The 23,659-nt window shown below is 38.0% G+C and overlaps 1 protein-coding gene across 1 annotated transcript in view; it reads right to left on the bottom strand.

The window, feature by feature from the left end:
• Nucleotides 1-20,824, bottom strand: part of LOC148363861 (uncharacterized) — a 50,329-nt gene extending 29,505 nt beyond the window's left edge. Inside the window, exon 1 of the mRNA XM_088337940.1 lies at nt 20,625-20,824. Within this exon, the coding sequence (XP_088194066.1) occupies nt 20,625-20,637 (13 nt within the window). The 5' untranslated portion in view covers nt 20,638-20,824. The remainder of the gene's footprint in view (nt 1-20,624) is intronic.
• Nucleotides 20,825-23,659: the final 2,835 nt, after the last annotated feature.

A 23,659-nucleotide genomic window follows, 5' to 3' on the forward strand; every position in this document is an offset into this window, starting at 1 on the left:
ACCTAGGGTCAAGTTTAGATCGACCAATTAACCTGACATGCATGTTTTTGGAATGTGTGTGAGGAAACCGGAGTGCCCGGAGGAAAGCCACGCAAGCATGGGAAGAACATGCAAACTCCGCACAGGAAGGCTGGAAGCTGGATTTGAACCCATGACCTCAGAACTGTAAGCTGCCGTGCTGCCCAAATGCTGTATGTATTCGACTTACGGATTCCGGCAGATACGACCATTCTTTTCGGCAAAATATCCGGACACTGCTGTAAGTTAGATTTTGTATCATGTGCACCTTTTTCCGAGTAGAGGACCGTACTGCATTGCTTATTTACGCTGTGTGGTCCTGTAAGAGGTCACCCAGCATCCACACCAAAGAAATCTGGCTTCTACTTCCTGGTTCGTGTGTAATCATAACAAAGTGTACTGTACTTTGACGTTTTTATTGTTTAATATCTCGTGCATCCATTCAATACGGTTGGTGTAGAGTGTAAAAAAGAGGCGTGTTTTTCCTTTTGAAACGAACGTGCAATAAAGAAGCTTAATGCGGTTGAGAAAATGGTCGAAACGCTTTTCTTCGGCGACTCTTTACCAAGGAGCAGGACCTCTTGCAGTGCAAGTAAAAAAGTAAGTAAAACCTCACTTGATTTATCTTTATTAGAAGATATTATCTTATGAAATGTTTATTTTTTAGTACAAAACATTACAGGTTACTTATACAAGCCTTAAACATACGTATATAAGCCTTAAACATACTAAATAAAGCACTGAAGCCACTTACGAACAAATTCAACTTACGAACGATCGTTAATAGGTCGGGCAGCGTATGTATATATCACATATTCATGTATATATCACGGATGACCTAACCGCATGGGTTGTTAGGGCACCCATTAGGACGCAACTCTGGACAGCCTTCTCCACTGTTGACGGTCCCTGGCCTGTTCTTGAGTTGTAGCAAAGTTGTCAGCACAGTTCTTTTTCGCGCGTCCTCTCCTCCTGCCCCCTTGGACTATGCCCTGGAGAATTATCTTGGTGAGTCTTGATGATCCTGCGACCTGATTATACTACTGAAGTTTCCCTCTGCGCAAGGTTGACAACAGTTCTCAATAGGGTCAGATGGATCAAAGAAGACCCTTTGATGGTGTTGCGCACTGTTTCGTTTGACACGTGGGCTAAATGGCTTATTACTAGAAGTTTCCTGTAGCATCACATCTCCATGGCCTGGATTTTGTTTTGCCGTGAGAGTCCATGTCTCGCAAGCGAAGCGGAAGATGGGAGTAACCAGTGCTTGCATGAGTCTGATCCTAGATTTCACTGCCATGTTCTTGTCCCTCCAGAGGGGTTTAAGTCTGGCAAGTGCAGCTATGTTTTGAGCTATCCTGTACATGATATATGGTTCTGACCCCTCTTCCGATATGATAGCTCCAAGATATTTAAATTTGTTAACAAGTTCCAACTCTCTGTGTTTGATGGTGATATTTGTGGTGATACCTTGGGCATTGTAGGTCACTACCTTTGTATTGTCTCTTCTGATTTCCATCCCATACTGTGTTGATGCTTTGTCTAGACGATTGACCAGCTCTCTGAGTTCCTGTTCGTCTCCTGCCAAAGTTTTATTTAATGTATAACAAATATTCTTTGTTTCTTTTTGCATTATTAAAAATGTCTTATGCAAATTTTTAGGCTTTTAGAGCAAATGAATATCTGCTCCAAATATTGGTTATCGGCCTCATCTTAATACTAATCAGCCTTGAATAACCCGTATCGGTCGATCCCTTGTAAATTCTGCAGAGTACGTATTTATCCATGTAACTTACAGTATTAACAGAAAAAAATCCATGATGCACCGAAAACACTAAAGATGTACCGCAAAATGGTAAGGGGATAATGTGTAGCACTTTTGAAGTGGTGCTAAAAATGTGTTCTGAACACCTTCAGCATGCTGTGGCCCACCCACGAGCTCCACAAATAAAGAAAAGAGGTGTGTCAGATTCTTCTGCCAGGAAGACATGACGCAAACACACACATTCTCTTCTACTCATAAAAAAGAATCAACGGTAAAGTGGGGAAAATCTCAACTTTTGTAAAATCGTGACAGATCATACCAGGATATTCTAACCTTATTTTTAAGTCAAGTCAAGTTCATCTTTAGTTGAGAAGCCCTTAATCACAAAGAGTCTCTCAGGGCTCCACAGACCACAGATTATTGTAAACAGCAGACTATTATTGCACCATCCCCTGATCTAAAACCTACATGAGGGCAAGGAAAAACTCAAGAACCTCAACATGAGGTGATCGTATTAGTACTAGGTAGGTCCGTATGAACTCATTAGGTTGTGTCCAAAGCCTCAGAAATTTTACAAAATAGAAAATGACTTTCAAAACCAAAAGACATCCAGAGATTTCCAGGAATTGTATTTTCCCACATTGTGATAGCACCATGTATGCATCATACGGTGACAAATGTTAAATCTAGATACTTAGATTTTGTTTTGATTGAAACCTTTAACCCAAAATAAGCACTAGAAAGAAAAAAATATCATGGGTACATTGCCAACAATACTGATAACAGTCAATGAAAAATCTTAGCAACAAGTTGATAGCTAGCTAACTGGTACTGTTACGTTTATTGTCATTTTGACGTATTGCTAACCGAATGTTTGGTTTGTTATCTGTGGTTATTTTGAAATACAAAATGTAATCTGTCCAGCCCTAACATAATACAATCTATTTGTCATATTTTCCTAATTTTTACAGAAAATGACTCTTAAAAATAATTTTATTTTTCTTAATAAAATTAGATTTATAAAATATAGTAAAATACTACTATATCATCAATATACCTTTTAATTCATAGCGCTGGGCATTAAGCACACAATTATTGTATTTAAATTATTTTAACTAAAAATAATTCTTTAAAATAATGATAAAAATTCTATCTATTTCCCCTGGTCATATCCCTCGAAAGGGGTGACCAACAGCAAGACAAACACATACAAAAACAAAGAAAATAAAAAAAAATAAAAAGGAAAAAGTAGAAAAGAACAAACACAGACCATGGCCAACCCAAATGCCCAAACACCCAAAGAAGTTAGGCACCTCGGCACCCAATTTGGTCATGCTTTCGTCCCTCCATATGAAACGGGACACAAGAAAGCGACCATGTCACTCGGGTCAGGGTGACACAACACACTCTTTGTTCAACAGCAGGGCCCGACAGCTTTCACTGGTTTACCCCTGCCGCATCATACAGGTGCCCTGCCCATCCCTTAGAACGAGTCTAAAAATCCCACTATCGGTGATAAAAATCAATGATAAAAATACCTTTTTAAAAATAAAATACATTTGTACATCATGCATGCTTCACTAATCAAACATATTTCAATGACATTTTTATCATTTGAATTCTTTTATTTCATGAGAAAACAAGAAAATATAACATTTTTCTCAGATAATTTTGATTCACTATAATTTGATAGAAATGGGCTATAGTATATGCAATTTAACCAAAAGAATATTTGAATTTTTGGGGGGGATTTAATAAAGGTTAAATGATCTTTCCAAAGGCTAAATATCACCCAACCCTTTGTATTTCTTGCGGGATATCAAAGCTGGCATAAAAAGTGCTAAAAAATTTAGACTCAGACCCAAATGTATAAATTCCTCGTGACTATAGGTATAATGTTGAGGTTTTTGAGTTTTTCCTTTCCCTCATGTAGGTTTTAGAACAGGGGATGGAGTCATGATAGTTTGCAATAATCTGTGGTCTGTGCAACCCTTTAAGACTCCTTGTGATTAAGGGCTATACAAATAAACATGACTTGACCTGACTAAGTTTGCTAGGGCTGCTGCAGTTAGGCTTAAAACCAAAGGTGGTAGCAGAGAGTAAAAAAAAAAGAAAAAACAAACCTCTGCAATGCTCCTTAATTGTCTGCGCTAAAACTTTTGTAAAATAAGAAAAAAAGACACTTGGTATCTGAATTATAGTTGTTTTGCTTTGTAAAACAAGGCTTTGCAGAAAAATAATAAATAATATGTAAATGTTTTGTGCAAAAACACAAAAAAGGATTCCAAAGCCGCTCTAAATATGCAATTAATATAATTTTCACTTAATAGCACAACCTGCAGTTGCAATCAACAAAGACACAGGAAGTGACACATCAGGGCACCTCGCTCACATCTTCCCAGGCCACAATGTGTTAAACGCGGTCTGAAGAGACTCCCTCGCTCTCAGATGAACACGATGCATTTTAATTACGCGGACATTGCTCCGTGCTCGGCTTCATTACAGGAAAGCCGCAGAGGAAGCGAGAGGAAGATAAAAAGAGACGGACGAGATCTGGACGGCAGGAGAGCGGATGGAGAAGGGGTGGCTGCAGGGAAAGGAAGAGTATGGAAAAGACAACCATAAAAGGAGTGCGTAGTGAAGAACTCTATGAGTACAGTTAGAGCAGCGCAAACCAAATATGATTGATATTGCCACATAATTAAAGTGACAGTGTGTAATAATTCAACACTAGAGTTTGGAACTTGGAATGCTATGCATTCCTAGAAAACACATTACGGGAGGCCAAAGGATGCTACTTGGCAAAATACGGAAGCTTACTTTTATTCTTTTCAACCCGCAACAGAAAATAACAGCTAATGTCAATCCCTGACAGCAACAACAAAAGACAGAGCGAGATGTTTACACCCAGAGCGGCGGTAAAGAGCAAATAGCCGGAGTTGTTCGGAGCTAGTATAATTGGCTAACATCAGCGGCTAGCAGAAGCTAGCCAGCGACAATCACTTTTGGTTGCACTATGAAATATTATAATTCCTATGAGCTTCGTACTCCTCTGCTTCAGTGCATTGCTGGTTGAAAAATGTTCCGCGATCCATTATCCCAGACTGCATGTTGCTGTAAGCATGGGCCGGTAGAGGGCAATTTTGTCGAGCCTAATGGCTCTTTTTTGAACTGCGCTGGTACATCCAGAATTCATTATCCCCGATTGGATATTGCTTAGAATGCGGCCCGGCAAATCGCACTTTTGTTGGGCCAAGCAGCTCTCGTTCTGCGTTATTTCTGCCTGAAATGAACTGCACTAATGCAAGTGGGATCGATTATCCCCAATCTCATATTACTATGAGCAGAGACCGGCAGAAGACACTTTTGTCTGGAGGCGTGCTGTACTGGCCCGGCCTAAAATGAAATCCATGGTTGTAGTCACGATTTATTATCACCAGTCAACTATTGACAGAGAGAGGGGGCAGAGAACAAGTTTGTGTCATCTGCAGTGTTTTTTTTCCCCCATACTTTCTTTCTAACACAGCATCCCAGCGGCAGCGATCCATTATCACTGTCAACTATTGCTGAGAGCAGGGGCCGGCAGAGGGATTTTTTTTCAGTTTGGGCCACTGAATCATGTCATTGTGGCCTGCCTAAAAAAAAACAACTGCACTATTTTGGCCGTGATCCATTATCCGCAGTTGACTATTGCTGAGGGCGGAGGTTGGAAAGCAAATTTGTGTCATGCAGAGTGGCTCACTTTTTCGATTCTTTCCGCCTAGAATGAACAGCATCTCCAAGGCAGCAATCCATTGTCCCTGTTAACTATTGCTGAGAGCAGGAGCCTGCATAGAGATTGTTTTTTTCGGGCCATTGAAGCGTGCCATTGTGGCCTGCCTAAAATTGCTACAATGTTTTGACAGTAATCCATTATTATCAGTCAACTATTGCTGAGAGCGATGGTCCAAGATTGCAAATTTGTGTTGGGCATTGTGGCTTTTTTTTCTCTCCGCTCTATCAGCTTACAATCAACAGCACCCATGTGGTCGCGATCCATTATCCCGGTTGACTATTGCTGCGAGCGGGGGCTAGCAAAACGCATGTTAAAAATGGTTGCTACTTTATGGATTTTTGCGTGTAATGGAGGGGTTCTAGTCCCCCTTAACCCATTAAACAAAGGATTTCAGTACTGCAGCATCAAGTGGTTAAATAAAACACACTGTCCCTTTAAAAGGCATAATATAAAAAGGTAAATGATTTGCATGTTACTAGTTACTGATTTGTTATACTTTGATGGAATTCCCCTAATACACAAAAGTACGCCTCAATAGAGACTGACAAACACCGGGAACGAAAGCAACAGGACACCAAACTCAACTGGGACTGCTTTTCTTGCCGAAAGCAACTAAAAATACATCAGCTTCTTCTCACATGTCTAAATGTCACGACATTTAAAAGAACGATGCACAATATCAAAGCTATTTCCGCAATTCTTTTGGTTCGCTTCCGTCATTTTTGATGCAAATTCCTGACGTGCCGCAGCTCGTCTTCTGTACAAGAACTCGACAAAATACCCTTCGAGAAACGTAGCCTGATGCAGGATGACAGACTGAGTGAGTGTAACTCGACGGTTATTCCCTGAAGGTGCTGAGCGAAAACAGCAAATACATTTGGTTCTCTTCCACGCGGGTGCAAGAAAAATACTGTGGGGTTCATGGCCAAATTCAAGCACTTTTCAAGCACTTTTAAAGCCAATTTTTCCAGTACCTTCACAGGAAGAAATCCAGCACCGAACAAAACAATGGTTCTTTTTTGTTGCCTTTGATGCTATTCTGAGCTGTACCTACGATCTTTTTGTCAATGGTCTGCTATGAACTGACATGAATTCTGCCGTTCTGCTTCACATTTGTTTACAAAGACGAAAGGGCTGTATAGGTGTCGGGTAATAATGAGGGTTCAATACGGAAGACAAAAGAAAAAGTACTGTATGTATAAAAAGCAAATATTGAGCCAGATTAGGCCTATTTTTAATGATATTAATTGCTCCGGAGCAGAGACATCTAATCTTTTGCTTTATTTCTTATTTTATTTTATATTTTTGGTGTGTTTTTCAGAAGATCTGTGTATAAATTGGTTTATTAATTATTTTTCATTATATTTCATTGTTTTTCATTTTCAGGGATTTTGTCTTGTTCGACGTTAAACCTGTTCAGTGTGTACAAATCTAAAATTCTATTGTATTTCACGTTTTTGTGGATCTGTGAATAGTTTAATTTATATCTTATTTGTTTTGTAGGGGTCGCCTACAAAACATATTAAATTATTAAATCATTTGGTGCATTGTTTTCAATTATGATCGATAATATATCACGTAATGAAACGTTTGTGAGCCGTGCCGAAAAAGCCGCTTCTCCAAAAAGTGCCGAAATTCCCATCAGGTAAACCGTTCTCTTGGTTGCGACAGTAGGGGGCGGTAATGCTTCACATGACAACTCGGTAAAGAGGACTAGAGCCAATATAGTCTTTTTTATCATCCTTAATTTAAAAGCGTGGTCCATCGAGTCAGACTGCCAGGAAACACTGTAATGGAAATCATTTTAAGCATTTTCAAGCACTTTAACCCAGAATTCCAGCATTTTCCTGACCTTGAAAACACAGCATCAAAATTCAAGCATTTTCAAGGATTTCAAGCACTCGTACGAACCCCGAGGACACTACTGCTTGACATAAGAAGCGCTGCAGCTAAAAATACCTTCCCCCATGTGACACGAACCTGCAGGACACAAGATGTCCTGTTAAGTTGATAAAAAACGGTCACAGTCCAAACACAAACTCGGGTACTAAACTCAATTTATGTTGGGGCCACTGGAAATGGAGCCTGGGTGTGGCTGGGTAGTATAGAGTTTTACGCAAAAATAAATAAATCAAAATAATGTATTTTTCTTCTCTCATTGCAAAATGCTTTTCTTCTTTTACTGTATAAATATTTCAGAATTTTCCATAAAAATAAAAAAATAAAAAAAAACTGAGCATTGATAGCTTTAAAAAAATCTTATTTTCCTATAGACATGATTCAGAAGCCTTTTGAATTGACATTACAAATACCTAACATTAAAAAATATAAAAAATAAAATGATCTGTTGTTATTCTAATTTCAAAAATAAATCTTATTTTATATAAAAAAAAAAAACGAAAAAAAGGAACTTTTATTATTTTATTAAACAATAAATGCATACTAAAATACAATATCCATAATAATAATAAATAAAATCTTATTTTACCATAAACATAAATCAGCCTTTTAATTAATATTAAAATACAAAAAAAAATTATATATATATATATATATATATATATCATATAAAAATACATTCTTGTCTCACTCTCGTTTAGGTAATTTTTTCCAAACATGAGTTTCAACATTATTTTCTAGTAAAATTTTTAAAACACTTTTACATTTTTAAAATTAATTTCCTATCCTACTCTCATTTGAAGTATGTTTTGGTTTTCTAGATTTTCCAAAATAGTTTATTTTTAAAATACAAAATAAATAAAATAAAATAAACAAAATTTTAAATATATATTTTTTTATTAACTTTTTGTTGCACCCTCTCTTTTACAACACTCCATAGCCACATTTTAAGCCAACCAGCAGAAGTTTTGTTTTTTCTCATTTTATTGTATTTTTAAATTATTGCACTAAAGCCTGGCCTATTTTATGCAATGTTTGTCTTATTTTCCCATCTTTTAAAATCATTCTTATGAATAAAATGTGTCTTATATGGCAGACAAATGTTTAACTTGGGTTATGTCTAATCTTAGAAATCAACAATAATTAAAAAGAGTAAAATGTTTATAAACCTAAAACCACATAAAAGACACTGTACATCATATCTATCATCTGTATTTATATCCATTTAGAGAAGCAGTTATTGGTTATCCTTGGAAGTGCACATGAAACCAAACCATATAAAAACCCTGGTGGGGCGCCAGGGTTCAATTGGTCCCTGCCAGGGTTTCAAAAACTTATACTATTAAAAAGAATAATGACGTTTTTAAACATATATAAATGCAAACTGAATCAATATAACTTCAATATCTCATTCATACAGAAGTTTGCAAGTGCCATTGCGTGCTTGCTTGCATGATTTTGTCTTCTCACTTGCTATTTGGTGAATTGGTTTACTGGTTAATTCACATGGTTTCGTCTCACCGTTGTGCTCTTGTGTTCGCTGATCGGGGGCCAGGGTTTAGGGAAGTGGAATGATTGCAATATTTGTGCTCTGCATCTGTCAATCTACAGTGGATGGCTTTATTTTTTTAAATATATGTATTTGTTTAACTTTAACATCCAAGCAGTTTATTCAGGTCTTTTGTTTCCTGCAGTAAAGTAGGTCATAGGCACAGGAACAAGCCGTCCCCTGTCCCCTCCAGGAGGACGAGGACACCGACGGTTACTGAAGGACACAAAAGCACAAGCTGCAAAACACTCAGCTGTAGCCCAGTTTACAGTTAATCCACGTGTAATTATTGTATTATTACTCCTTTTTAAGTCATATATATCATATATAAAACTGAAAAATCTCGCCTTTGCTCGCCCCCATTTGTCAGCGGCAAGCCTTATCTTTCAGCCATTCATCAAAGGCCTTTTCTTTGTTGCCGTCAGTTTATTACAGCAGTGGTGAATTACTGACAGGATTTCCTGATCCAAGAGAAGCGTCTTATCTCGCCCGGCACACCACAAGGACCATAAATTCTCGGAGAAATCAGGCCGTCGCTGTCAATTTGTTTTGTGTGACAATTTTCTGTCCATGCGATTAATTAATACTACAAAGTAAAAAATTACTTTAGTGTGGCACAAAAACATCAATATGTCACCCGAGTACCTATAGTTTCTATTCTTACATGGCTGTGCTTTAGATGTATCATATAAATATAATTTATTTTCAATCAAAGATACAATTATTACATTGAAAAAAAATCTGACTGAAATGTAATTCCTCTTATACATACAACAGCTTTTAGTTAACCATATTAAGCATAATACAATAATATTTAGTAGTGTTAAAAAATGATAGCTGAGTAAGTATCGCAATAAGTACCAGATAGCTACCAAATTATCTGGTTCCGGATTGGATTGTAATGTAAGTGCATCAGCGAAGCCCAATTAATTTATATATTAGTATTATTATATTTATTTACCGTATCACATACTTTAATATGAGACTGTCAACTACTGGATTGGATGTGCAAGTACAGCAGAACTTAGCCCTGAAAGAAGTTCAGTTGTATAGGATTAAAATTAATTTTGGAGATTTTTGTTTTGCATGCAAAATGGGATTGGAGTTAATGGATTGTGGCCGCTTGAATGTAGTTCATTTAGGAGAAAACACAATAACAGCAAAGAAAGGGACAGTCCCTGCGTGCAGAGTAATGTTATGGGAAATAATAAGTTGCAGCAACATGAGTGCATTTCACTTTTTGGTGGACAGAGGCAAAAAAAACAGCCACCAGACCAGACATAAATGCGCTCTGCCAGCCCTCGTGTGCAGCTCTATGTGGTCAGGGATAATAGATCCCCGCCACAACCTAGCATTTCATTTTAGGCAGGCCAGGACATCAAGCCTCCCGGCCAAAGTGCTTCCTGTTGGTCGCTACTCACAGCAATATGAGATTGGGGTAAATGGATCAGGGATGCACAAGTGCAGGTCATTTTAGGTGGAAATACAGTAACATTATAAACAGAGCCGCAAGGCCTGACAAGAAATGCACTCTTCTGTTCCCCGCTCCCAGCAACATGCAATTAGGGATAATGGATTAGAGCTGCACAAGTGCAGTTCGACTTTTGGTAGACAGAACGGCAAAAAAGAGCCGCCAAGCCTGATAAAAATACGCTATGCCGGCCCGTTTGCAGCAATTTACATTTAAAATTATAGATCGCGGCCGTCCGTGAACAGTCCATTTTTGGGTGGACTGGATGGCAAAAAAGAGCCTGTAGCGTAACAAATATGCAAACTGTTGGCCCCCTTTGCAGCAATCTGCGATCAGGGATAATGGATCGCAGTTTTTCATCCCACGATTGACATGGACTGCGAACTATAAAGCGCGAAGGAGCGAGGAATTACAATATTTGTGACGGGGAATATTCATTCGTATTGTAGTTAGATCAAACAGTCCCTTGTTGGAAATGTTGCCGAAAACATACGAGCGACATAACCTGTTAAATGCCAAGTGTTTAGGCAAGAAACTAGCTCCTCTGTTGACATTCAACATTAGCGTGTGTTTTCCCCCACAACATAGATTTCTGGATAGTGGGATTGCCCCTTACAGCTCAAACGACTCAGTGAGGAAGTTCACGCAAAGGCAGCTGGTGAGTCAGGTTTGTGACTTTGCGTTTGGGTTGACAGCACACAATGCACTCCAATGTCACGGCAACGTTTCCTGTTCGCATATGCTGAACTTTGCAAGAATAATAAAAAAATAAAAAAAGAAGGAAAAGAAGATTTCTGACAAGCGTGTGTGCAAATATCAGCAAATACATGGAAGCTCTTCGGCGAGTTTGCTTTAAAGTTCAACAGATTGACACAACCCTGCAGGGAAGAACGAGGAATTCCTGCAAAAACTCGCAAGTTATCTGGTGTGGCCAGGCTCTGCCATGCTATGGTTAACTTACTGGGTATGTTCACATGCAGGGAATAGTCTGATTGAGATCAATATTATTTTTTTGGGACCAATCAGAATTGCATGACTCGTTACAAGATATAACACCGTATAAATTGAGATCAGAAAAACCCAAAGGGTGAATCAAAACAACAGACTTGTTTCGAGTTGGCGAGTAGGATACTAAAGATGCCAAAAACACTGCACTTCATACCACGCTGAGCCACCTGGAGCAACAGGATGTCACGATGCTCTTCCTGGACTTCAACTCGAGATCAACACCATCAACCTGGAGATCCTGGTGGAAAAACTCTCCCACCTAGGACTCTCACTCCTCCAACTGCTGCTGGATTATGGACTTTCTTTCAAACCGCCAGCAGTCTTAGAAACTCAGCCACCACATCTCTAAAATCCCAACATTGAGCATTGGTTCCCCCTCTTGGATGTGTACTAAACCCCCTGCAGTTTACACCTTGGACTGTTCGCCGATGCACTTACAACTCAGTCTGGTCTCCAAGTACCACCTTGTAAATAATTGCCTTTATATCCCATTTTTCACATCTTTTTGTTCTCTTTAAAGTATTGTTTCTGTTCATCCTGGTTTGCAACGTCTTATCTCGTTGAAAACAATGTTCACTACGTTATTGATGACCATAAAAATAATTCTACTTCTAATTTATGTGATATGACCAGAGTGCAACAAAAAAGCAGAAGAAGAGATTGGGCATGCATCTTAGATATTAAATGCTGTAAATAGGTTTACATAAACAGGGATGTCCCCATACAACGTTTGCACATACAATCCCAATATTGATTTAAAACCTTTTAAAATAATATCCACATTCTATTCTTTACGAATTTGACTTTGATAACTGATCTGAAAACCATATCTATTTTATTGCCTTTATTTCACAAAACGAAGACACCAGGATGATTTTTTTTTGTTCTACTTCAACAACCAAACGCTGTTGGGGTATCCAGGTGGTATCTAAATATATAGCACACTCCTTATTACCAGTTATAAAACACATTCAGAAGATGTGATCGTGTACAAGATTGACAAAAGCAGTTTGGAATGTACTTCTTATTATAAGAATGCAAATATTGGAGATGCTTTTTTGTTGAAATAACAGACCAAAAGAACTTGCTGAAAGAAAAAAAAATTTGGACACTTGAATTGTCAAAATTTGGTGTTGTTGATGAGAATGGTGAGATTTTGAAGAGTTTAGATAAACATAATGCATTTAGGTTTATTAATGAATGTTGAACAAACACCACTGGGTCTGCATTTCTTTCAGATACATTTTTGAACCACTATTCCCTCTGTTTATTTCGACAGCGGTGTTTATAAAAAAGCGAGTAAAGCAAATCTCAAGTAACCAAATGTCACTTTTTGATTGGCATCAGGAATTTTCTCGTCTAATTTTAGACATTGGAGTATCTAGGCTACATCATTTAGGAAGTACGTCGCCCACGCCTACCCTTTGAGCGACATTTCCAATGCGGCGTCGGCGGAGCTGACAACGCTCTGGGGAATTAGGCTTTGAAAAATGACAGCGGCAAAGCAAAAAAAGAAGTAACAGAAATACTGAATTGGTTTCTGGCTTCTTGTTGGAACCTTTTGTTGATAGTTTAGTGCCAGCCTGTCTGTTATTTTGTTCATTGCATTTCCACTGCCGCGCCAGGTTTGCTTGTTCTCGTTTCTGGTTTCTTGTTGGAACCTTTTGTTAATAGTTAAGTGGTCGCCTGTTTGTTACTTTGTTCATTGCATTTCCACTGCCACGCCAGGTTTGCTTGTTCTTGTTTCTGGTTTCTTGTTGGAACCTTTTGTTAATAGTTTAGTGCCAGCCTGTTTGTTATTTTGTTCATTGCATTTCCACTGCCACGCCAAGTTTGTTTGTTCTCGTTTCTGGTTTCTTGTTGGAACCTTTTGTTAATAGTTTAGTGCTCGCCTGTTTGTTACTTTGTTCATTGCATTTCCACAGCCACGCCAGGTTTGTTTGTTCTGGTTTCTTGTTAGGACATTTTGTTAATAGTTTAGTGCCCGCCTATTTGTTACTTTGTTCATTGCATTTCCACTGCCACGCCAGGTTTGTTTGTTTTTGTTTGTTCTTGTTTCTGGTTGCTTGTTAGGACATTTTGTTAATAGTTTAGTGCCCGCCTGTTTGTTACTTTGTTCATTGCATTTTCACTGCCACACCAGGTTTGTTTTTTTCTTGTTTCTAGTTTCTTGTGAGGACATTTTGTTAATAGTTTAGTGCCCCCTGTTGGGGTCTTTGTTTCTGGTTTGGACATTGTCAGATATTATTTTGTTTGGACCTGGCATTTCTATTGTGTACCTTTGTTTGTTACCTTGTTCCTTGCATCTCAATTTCCGGTTTGGTCTTTTTATTTAGTTTACATTATGTCAGGTTTGGTTTGGACATCTCTTTATTTTGTGGCCCCTTGTTTGTTACTTTTTACCCGATTTTGTTATCAAATAGCACTCTTATTTTGAGCACTCCTGCCTCACATACCCGCAAAACATCAAAGAATCTGTTTTGACTGTCTTGCTCATGCAAGACTTTAGGAAAAGGTTGCCGCGAGTTCGCCTTGAGAAATGTCACGGCACGGTGAGAAGATCAAACGGAATAAGCAGAAAATGTACAGACTGCTTTGATCTGCTGTGCTCAATTGCCCACCTGGTTGAGCATTATAAGAAGTCAAGCAAGGAGAAGCTTTGATTTCAAGCTGGGATACACGACTTTCATGCGGTCCACCACAGGTTTTGCAAAAAAAGAAGAGCAAAGCGAGGTGTCGGCAGGCCAATGAAAGGTTTCACGTTACCGCCGCCTCATCACTTGAGAAGAGGGACTCTTCTTCTCTGCTAAAAATATATGTTTACACCCCCCAAGTGAGCTTTTTTTTTTTTTGCATAACCGTAAACAGACGGTGGAGAAAACTGGAAGGCTCGTTCAGACGACCGTGCGACACAAAAATTGAAATCCGTGTGATTTACGAACCACCACAAGACAATTTACAGGGTAGTACGGTATTTTCTTCTTTTGCTTGTAAACGGAGCAGCAATTCATAAACCTTGAATGGGTATTAGATGACTAAATCTTAGTAAAGTGTCATACACACGCCACATTAGCAGCTAAAGGTGAGGCCCACTTGGGATTGTCACTCTAAGGAATTGAGTGTTACACAATGAAAGTACATCGCCACTGAAAAACCGTATCAGCGAAATTTGTTTTTGTTTGTTGGTCAAATTGTCCCTTAATGTTTATTAAAAAGTTACCGTATTTTCTGCACTATAAGGGAGACCAGATCATAAAGCGCACCTCCCAAAAAAATAGTATTCTGTGATATTTTTTCCATTAACTATATCAAATAAAAACTACAGTAAGGGTTGCATTTAAAAACATTTAAAGTAAAATAATTTATTTCATAGAACATAAATTAACGTTATGATATCCGGTTTCACCACCAAAACTACTTTTAGCAACAGTTAACATGTTGACCACAAGAGGACATTCCAACATCCTTCTATGTTTCTTAAAGACAGAACAGTTACCATTTATGATATCATTTAATTCACCATATCTTTCATTATGTAAAGTCGCAACTAAATTTCTGGACGATTTGGAGTTTGAAGGTGTGACCTACAGTCCAAATAATATGGTACTTAAAGAGTAGGAAAAGATATATAACTTTTTCTCTCAAGTACTACATTTGGTGGGTGGTAAGTTTTTTTTATCTTGTTGAATATTTTATTTGAATATATCTATTTTTCACATGGAGATATGATACTCTAGTTCAGGGGTGGGCAAACTACAGCAAAAGGGCCGAATACTGCCCATCAGGCTCTTTAATTCGGACCACTAAACAAAAACAAAAAAAACAAGGTACTGCAAATAAAATAATGCAGTAGCTTCTCCTCCATTAAACATATATTTTCATAAAACATTGTGTACTGCATTGTGTACATTCAAACAATGTATATTCCGTTTGAAATGCTTTTTTTCGAATGCGCATTATTCTGTACAGCTTTTTAAATGGGCCAGCTGAATAAAAATGTTTCATTAAAAGTAGTTTGATTTTAAAAAAAATATATCTTTTGGTGCCAGTTGGTGCCTCAGTTTCTCTTTGTGGTCCCTTCCTCCATACATATATATTTATCATAAAACACTATGTATATTCAAAAAATGTGATTGATACTACTAATATTTTTTAATTACTCATTTTTATGTACTGCCTTTTAATCCATCCTTCTGAAGAAATAGTTTTTTAAAAAGTATTAGAAATAAAAGTAGGATTCTTTTTTTATTTTGGTGTCACTCCTGTCCCCAGGAAGGCTTTGTGGCCCTTCCTCTTTAAAAATATTCTTTTTAATTTGTCCCCAGTTACTCCTTGTGCTCCCCTTCGTAATAATCTATTTTTCATCAAACAGTATGTACTGTATCTATTTTCGTCATACATTGCTACAATATTGGATCGAGACTGTATCAGTAGACATTAAAAAAAATTAAATCCATCAAGTATATTTTTTCCTAATGGCCTGGCCCCTGTGCGTTGCAGAGCTTGGCCTGGCTGGGCATTCTACTTGAGCGAGGTTGTTGGGGCTGTGGTTTGTTGAAAAAGCGCCAGAGACCCACTAGGGAGTGTCAAAGAGTATTATGACCAGAGCTGCATGTAGATGAAAGCAGAAGTTTATCGATTGTTGTTGGGGGTGCCTTGTCACAAAACTTAGCTAGAGACACTATTGAGTCCATTTTTGACAAAAAATTGGTTCAATCGTTTAAGACCCTATAAGTCACATATGAACACACACACACACACACACACACACACACTCAAATTGGGATTTCAATAATAGTCTAGAATAGAAGTCAAGACTAGTCAAGTCAAGTCATGTTTATTTGTACAGACGCTCCCCTACTAACAACCATTCGACTTACGAAAACCGGTATATTCGAACATTTTTCAAAAAATATCCGGACATTGCTGTAAATTAGATTTCGTATCGTGTGCACCTTATTCCGAGTAGAGGATGGTACTGTAGTGCTTCTTTCCGCCGCTACCGGCGTGTGGCACTGTGAGAGGTCACCCAGCATCCACCCGGAAGAAGAAATCTGCTTCCTCTTCCTAGTTCGTGTGTAAACATACTACGTATACTGTAGTGTATGTCTAGCGCAGTTAATTGTTTATTATCTCGCGCATCCATTCAATATGCTTGGTGTAAAGAGTAGAGAAGAGGCAAGCCTTTTCCTTTGAAACAAAAGTGGAAAAAGAAAGCTTGATGCGGTTGAGAAAATGGTCGGAACGCTTTTTTTTGGCCACTTTTTATCACGGAGGAGGAAGTCGCCTAACTCTTGAAGCCCATTTCCCAAAAGTAAGTTAAACTGAACTTTATTCCTCTTTATAGAGCATATTATTTTATGAAATGTAAATTTTTTAGTACAAAACAATACAGGTTACTTATACAAGCCTTAAAGATACTTAGATGAACCTCAAACATACAAAATATAGCACTGAAGCAACTTACGAACGATCGTCTTGTTCGTAAGTAGGGCAATGTTTGTATAGCCCTTAATCACAAAGAGTCTCAAAGGGCTGCACAGACCACAGATTATTGAAAACTACAGACTATTATGACACCATCCCCTGATCTAAACCCTACATGAGGGCAAGGAAAAACTCAAAAACCTCAACATGAGGTAAGTGAAGAAACCTTGAGAATCAATTACAAGCCTAAAATGTGAGTAAAGTTCCCACAGGGTGTGATGGCCTAATTAGTGCAACTTGTGAGGTTTCTTTCTGATTTTTAATCACAGCGTAGTTTTTTTTTTTAACACCCAAGGGAAAAGTTGACCGACAAAATTTACACTACAGAAAGATGACACAAGTCACCGCCTGATTTTAAATACAAATGACTAACATGTGGCGAAGGTAGAAGACTAAAAAGGATACGGATCAGAGCGTCTTTCACGTCCTGCAGTCAATGCCAGCTTTTTTTTTGTAAATATTCCACTTAGTTTACTTAGAGTCGAAAATCATCATAATATCAAGTAAAAAAACAGGAATTTTAAAAGTTAGAAGGCTGTGACGTAGCATTCAAATATCCTGACCACACGTCGCCTTTGGGTACATAATAAAAAGTCTGATAAATATACTTCTCAAAACATACTTTACATTTTTCGTACAAAAATCCTCCTAAAAAAATGTGCGTTGAAAACCCCAACACGAATTCTTAAAACCTCTACTTGAACACGCTAGTCAACTGCAGCTGGGCTTGACCATAAATGCACCACTGCTGTTAAAGTTATATAGTTAATGATTATTTTGAAATCGCCAGTTTTTTGGTAAAAATTCCACAACTGAGGTTCACATGGAATACAAAATGAATCAAAATATCGAGTAATGACTGTGAATATGAAAATTTAAAAGGGACATGAAGTGGCCATTGAATTTCCTGACCACACGTTACCTTCATGTACATTACGACAAGTCAAATAAATTGACTTTTTGTCATGTACTAGAAGACACCATTGCATTTAAAGACGCCAACTTGTTACACAGACACTTTAAACATTATAGAAAAAAAAACCTGGTAAACCAAGTGGGTCCAAAACCCCACACGCGTTCTTTAAATCATTCTTGAATTCGTCCGTCAACTGCAGCTGGACTTAACCACAAACGCACCATTGCTCTGACACTTAAGTTAATAGTTATCTTTAAAATGCACGGTTGTTTTTTTTTCTTTTAGAAATTTCACACTTGTACTTCACTTACAGTCAAAAATTATTAAAATACCAAATAATGACTGGGAATCATGGGCATAACCAGCCTGTTTTAGTGGGGGCTCAAGCACCCCCCAAATTAAACCCAAGCAATCCGAAAAATTATAGCATTTATTACTCTACATCCCCTAATAAAGGACAGGATGGACATAAACATGATGAAAAATGTTGTATATTTATTTTTTAAAAAGGAAAAAAAGAAATACTCCACTGCCTTGAAATGGTTCACTCCGTTTGATTCCTAGCATCACTTTCGATATTTGATTTTGTAGTATTACTGTAATTCCATTTTTTGTATTTTTGTAGAATTTCTGCAGTCACATTTATGTAGTATTTCAGGATTATTGTAGTAATACTGTAGTTGCATTTGTGTAGTATTTCTGTCAGAATACTGCTGTAGATGGGTTTTTGTAGTATTTCTGTCATAATATTAACAGTATGTAGCCGTATTTTTGCATTATTGTATTACTGTAGTGCCTTTATTGTAGTATTTCTGTAGAAGTTCTTAAAAAGTGTTTCCATACTAGTATATTTGTAGTATTTCTTTAGTAATTTTAAAATTACTGTAGTTGTATTTTTTTAGTATTTCTGTCGTAACATTTATGTAGCAGTATTTCTGCATTAGCAGTAGCTCAGGAGGTAGAGCGATCGTTTTAGGATTAAGGGATCCCAGTTCGAATCCCGGCTTGTGCGTGTTACATGTCGAACTGTCCTTGGGTAAGACATTGAACCCCCAATTACCCCCAATAAGCAGGTTAGCGCCTTACATGGCTGCACAGATCACGGCCGCTATTGGGAAATGTGAAGCACAATGTAAAGCGCTTTGGGAAGTCATTGACTTGAAAAGCGCTATATAAATGCAGATCATTTCATTTCATTTCATTTCATTTCATGTTTTTGTAGCATTTCTGTAGAGGTATTTTTAACGTATTTCCAAACTTGTATCTTTATAGTATTTCTTTAGTAATTTTAACATTACTTCAGTTGTATTTATGGAGTATTTCTGTTGTAATATTTATGTAATAGTATTTTTGTAACATAGTATTACTGTAGTAGTATTTCGACAGTATTTTTTCTTATCAGAATTAAGACAAAATAATATATTAGGTCCCTGTTTTCAAGCAATATATTTGATATTTAGTTTTGTAGTAATTTTGTGATATTTTTGGAGTATTTCCGTGGTCGTATTTTTGTTGCAGACACATAGAGGGACAATTGGGACAAGTTGGCACCAAATTCATTATTTTAGTAGTAGTAGTGTATTTACTATTATATAATCAATATATTTTGACCGATTTCATTTAGCAGACTGGATTCAAAAACCTGAAAGGCCGCCTTTGGCCCACAGGCTGCAGTTTGCCCACCCCTACTCTGGATGCTCTGCTGAACCAAAAATTCCCCCTGCTGTGAATATTAAAAGGTAGAGGGCCATGAAGTAGCATTCAAATATCCTGACCACAGGTTGTCTTCAGCTCCATGACGAAAAGACAAATAAAACGACTATTTGTAATGTACGTGAAGGCAACATTTAATTTGAAGAGAACGACTTGCTATACACAGATTTAAACACGTTTTACACATACAATCCACTTGAACCCCACTTGTGTTCGTAACATTTTTACCTCAATGCGCCAGTCAACTTCACCTGGACTTAGCGATCTTTTTTGTAGAAATTCGACCAAAAATGTATTTAAAATTTCAAGGAATGACATAATTTATTAAAAGTTTAAGGGTCGTAAAGTAGCCGTAGAATGTCCCCTTCTCTTTGCCTTCGGGTGGGTGGGTCGGATGTTTGGATACCTTAACTACAACAGTGGTAGGGGCACCATATTCTGTCTTGGGCAAGCACAGCCTGTTGGCTCCCATCCCTCTCACGGCCAACAAGTGTTTTCACCCGGTCTGGAACCGGGTACATTACGGAATGTGAGAAAACGGACTTTTCTTAAGGTGCCTGAAGGCAACATTCCCAGTGTTTATTAGCTTGCTACACAATAAACTTAGACACTTTAACACAATTTTTATCACAAAAATCTCCATAAATTGGTATACAGGGCTTGACCATAAACAAACCACTGTGTGGCAGTTTAGTCAATAATTATCTTAACGCATAGTTGTGTAAGCTTTTATGAGAAATTTCATATTTGTAGTTCACATCGAAAATAATCCAAATGTCATATAATACCGGCAAATATTAATAGTTGGGAAGTGTCCATTGAATGTCCTCACTACACGGAGCCTTCAGGTGCATAACGAAAAGTAAAACACCCAACTTTTCTTTTTGTACCTGAAAGCAACATTCACGCGCTCTCCTTCTCAGCCTGCTATAGAACAAACTTGAACACGTTAACGCAATTATTCACCCCTAAAAGCCTCGTTAACTCCCGGGTTCAGAACCTCACTCGCTTTCTCGAAATCTTTACCTAAATCGTCCATGTTGTCCGGAAATGGAATCTGTTTCTCAGCCCTTCACGTTCCCGCTCCGTTGAGCACCAACCGGGCTTGTCCGCTCTTCGGATGTAGCGTCCTCACGCTAAAATAAACGCAGCGGAGTTTTTAAGTTGTCCTCGAACACACTCCCCGACGCCACTCAATCGCCTATTTGCCCCACCGAGAGGGAAAAAAAAATCTCTTTTCGGAAGGAGCCAACCCCCTTCTGCCAGCCCTCCTGCCGCCGTGCAGCGGCCTGGCTGGGCGCAGGGGAGATGCCGTCCTCTGCTGGCGAGTAAAGGAAGTGCCTTACTCTGACAAAAAGTAAGGTAGGTCGGTCAGTTGGTAGGTCGGTAGGTAAGTAAGGAAGGTAAGGTCATGTAAGTCAGGTAGGTTAGTAAGTAGGTAGGTTTGTTGGTTGGTACGTAGGCTAGATGGGTATGTTAGGTTGGTAGGTATTATTGTTAAAACAAAACAGATTACTCCTCAAGTTGGTAGGTAGGTAAGTAAGGTAGGTAAGGTCATGTAAGTCGGGTAGGTTGGTAAGTAGGTTAGTTGGTTGGTTGTTATGTAGGCTAGGTGGGTATGTTAGGTTGGTAGGTATTGTTGTTAAAACGAAACAGACTACTCCTCAAGTTGGTAAGTAGGTAGGTAGGTAAGTAAAGTAGGTAAGGTCATGTAAGTCGGGTAGGTTGGTAAGTAGGTTAGTTGGTTGTTATGTAGGCTAGGTGGGTATTTTAGGTTGGTAGGTATTGTTGTTAAAACGAAACAGATTACTCGTCAAGTTGGTAGGTAGGTAAGTAAGGTAGGTAAGGTCATGTAAGTCAGGTAGGTAGGTAGGTTGGTTGGTATGTAGGCTAGATGGGTATGTTAGGTTGGTAGGTATTGTTGTTAAAATGAAACAGATTACTCCTTAAGTTGGTAGGTAGATAGGTAAGTAAGGTAGGTAAGGTCATGTAAGTTAGATAGGTTGGTAAGTAGGTTGGTTGGTTGGTTGGTTGTTATGTAGGTCAGGTTGGTATGTTAGGTTGGTAGGTATTGTTGTTAAAAAGAAACAGATTACTCCTCAAGTTGGTAGGTGGGTTGGTAAGCTCATGTAAGTCGGGTAGGTTGATAAGTAGGTTGGTTGGTTGTTATGTAGGCTAGGTGGGTATGTTAGGTTGGTAGGTATTGTTGTTATAATGAAACAGATTACTCCTCAAGTTGGTAGGTAGGTAGGTAGCTAGCTAGGTAGGTAGGCTGGCAGTTAGATAGGTTGGTATGTCTGTTGGTAGGTAGGTTGGTATGTCTGAATGTAGGTATGTAGGTTGGATAGGTTAGGTAGGTAGGTAAGGTAGGTAAAGTATGTAAGTAGTTGGTAGGTAGGTCGATAGACAGGTACGAAGGTATTTCTGTAGGTGGGTAGGTTAGATAGATCAGGTAGGTAAGTAGGTAGGTTAGGTAAGGTACGGAAAGGAATGTTGGGACGGTTGGTTGCTGGGTATGTAGTTTGTTAGAAAGGTCAGTAAGTATGTAGGAAAATCGGACGGTAGGTAGGTCGGTCTCTACGTTGGTCGGTAGTTATTAGGTGGGTATGTTCGGTTGGTAGGTAGTGTTGAAATATTGAAATGTCATTCCCCAACAATAGGTAAGTTGGTTCATTGGTAGGTAAGTAGGTAGGCAGGTCAGATAGGTAGGTTAGGTAAATGGGTTAGGTGGGAAGGTAGTGTTGTAAAATACAGTATGTCATTCTTCAACAGCAGGTAGGTTGGTAAGGTAGGTAGATAAATAGGTAGGTCTGTAGGCAGTTCTGTTGGTAGGTTAGGTTGGTAGGTAAATGTTTACAGGTACCTCATAGTATACAGAACTTTTATTGGAAAAACGAATGCTTGGGCCTTTAAATATGTTTTTTTTCTTTGGTTTAAATGTATGATTATTCTTAATAAATAACAATATTAATAATTATAATTATACATAATATGCAAGCAGACTCCCAGGGTACAATAATCCGTTCGGAGGTGAGGATCGCAAAGTGAAATAGATGACACTTCCTTGTTTTGTTTTCAATCGTTTCAATAATACGACCATTCTTTTTTTCATCGTCCCAAAATAAAATCATTCAACAGTTTAAAATGATTGCACCGCTTTTAAGGTCTAAATTTTCTGTCATTTGTGTAAAAACTAAATTAGAGCGGGTTGCTGGGAAATACGAATTATTTATTCTGGAGGACTAACCGGAAGTTTAATGGTTGCTGTCTGAAAGTGCCCTTACCTTTTGTGTCGATAAAATAAAGACAGTAGAGTTGCTAGACAATGTCATTTGAATTGTGAATGTATTTAATTGCTGTTAAAAGTGTCGATAAAAACTCATATTGTTGGGATATGATATAATGAAATTGTGTGTTTAACTGCTGTTAAAAATGTCGAAAAAAATTGTTAAAACGTCATATTGTCAGATATAACGAAATTGTGAATATGCTTGATTGCTGTTAAGATTGTCGAGAAAAATTGTTCAAACCTCACATTGTTTATTTGCTGTTAATAGTGTCAATAAAATTGTTCGAACCCCAAAAAATGTCACGAAAAAAAACAGGAAAAACACATAATACATTTGGTTTTTTTTAAACATTTTCAATATTCCATGTAAAATAATAATTTAATTTAAACACAAATCTATTGTAGTTCTTTCCTGGATAGCAACCACTTGGTTGCCGTGTGTTATGATCGCCTCTAGGGAGCATTCAATTGCAAATTCCGTTCTAGGTTGTGTCCTTGGTAACAGTAAAAGTTTCAGTCATCCTTGTTGGAACCCCTCCAAACGCAAACATCAGTGCACTAAAATAACAACAAGCTTTTGTTTTTCCAAATCTGCTTAGCGTCAGGAGACATTTTTCATGTCAACACACTCATCAAGGTTTTATCTTTGCTCTCGATGGAATTTTCTGCAGCTCAATACAGCAGCAAAATGATCCCCGTGTGCTGGAATTTATGAGTGGGACAATAATTTAAGGTAGACCCCCGGGATACGACAGGAGCGGTGATGGCAAGG

The sequence above is a fragment of the Urocampus carinirostris genome, chromosome 6 (assembly GCF_059441175.1).
Source record: "Urocampus carinirostris isolate Australia breed hairy pipefish chromosome 6, RoL_Ucar_1.0, whole genome shotgun sequence".
In the NCBI taxonomy this organism is placed as follows: domain Eukaryota; kingdom Metazoa; phylum Chordata; class Actinopteri; order Syngnathiformes; family Syngnathidae; genus Urocampus; species Urocampus carinirostris.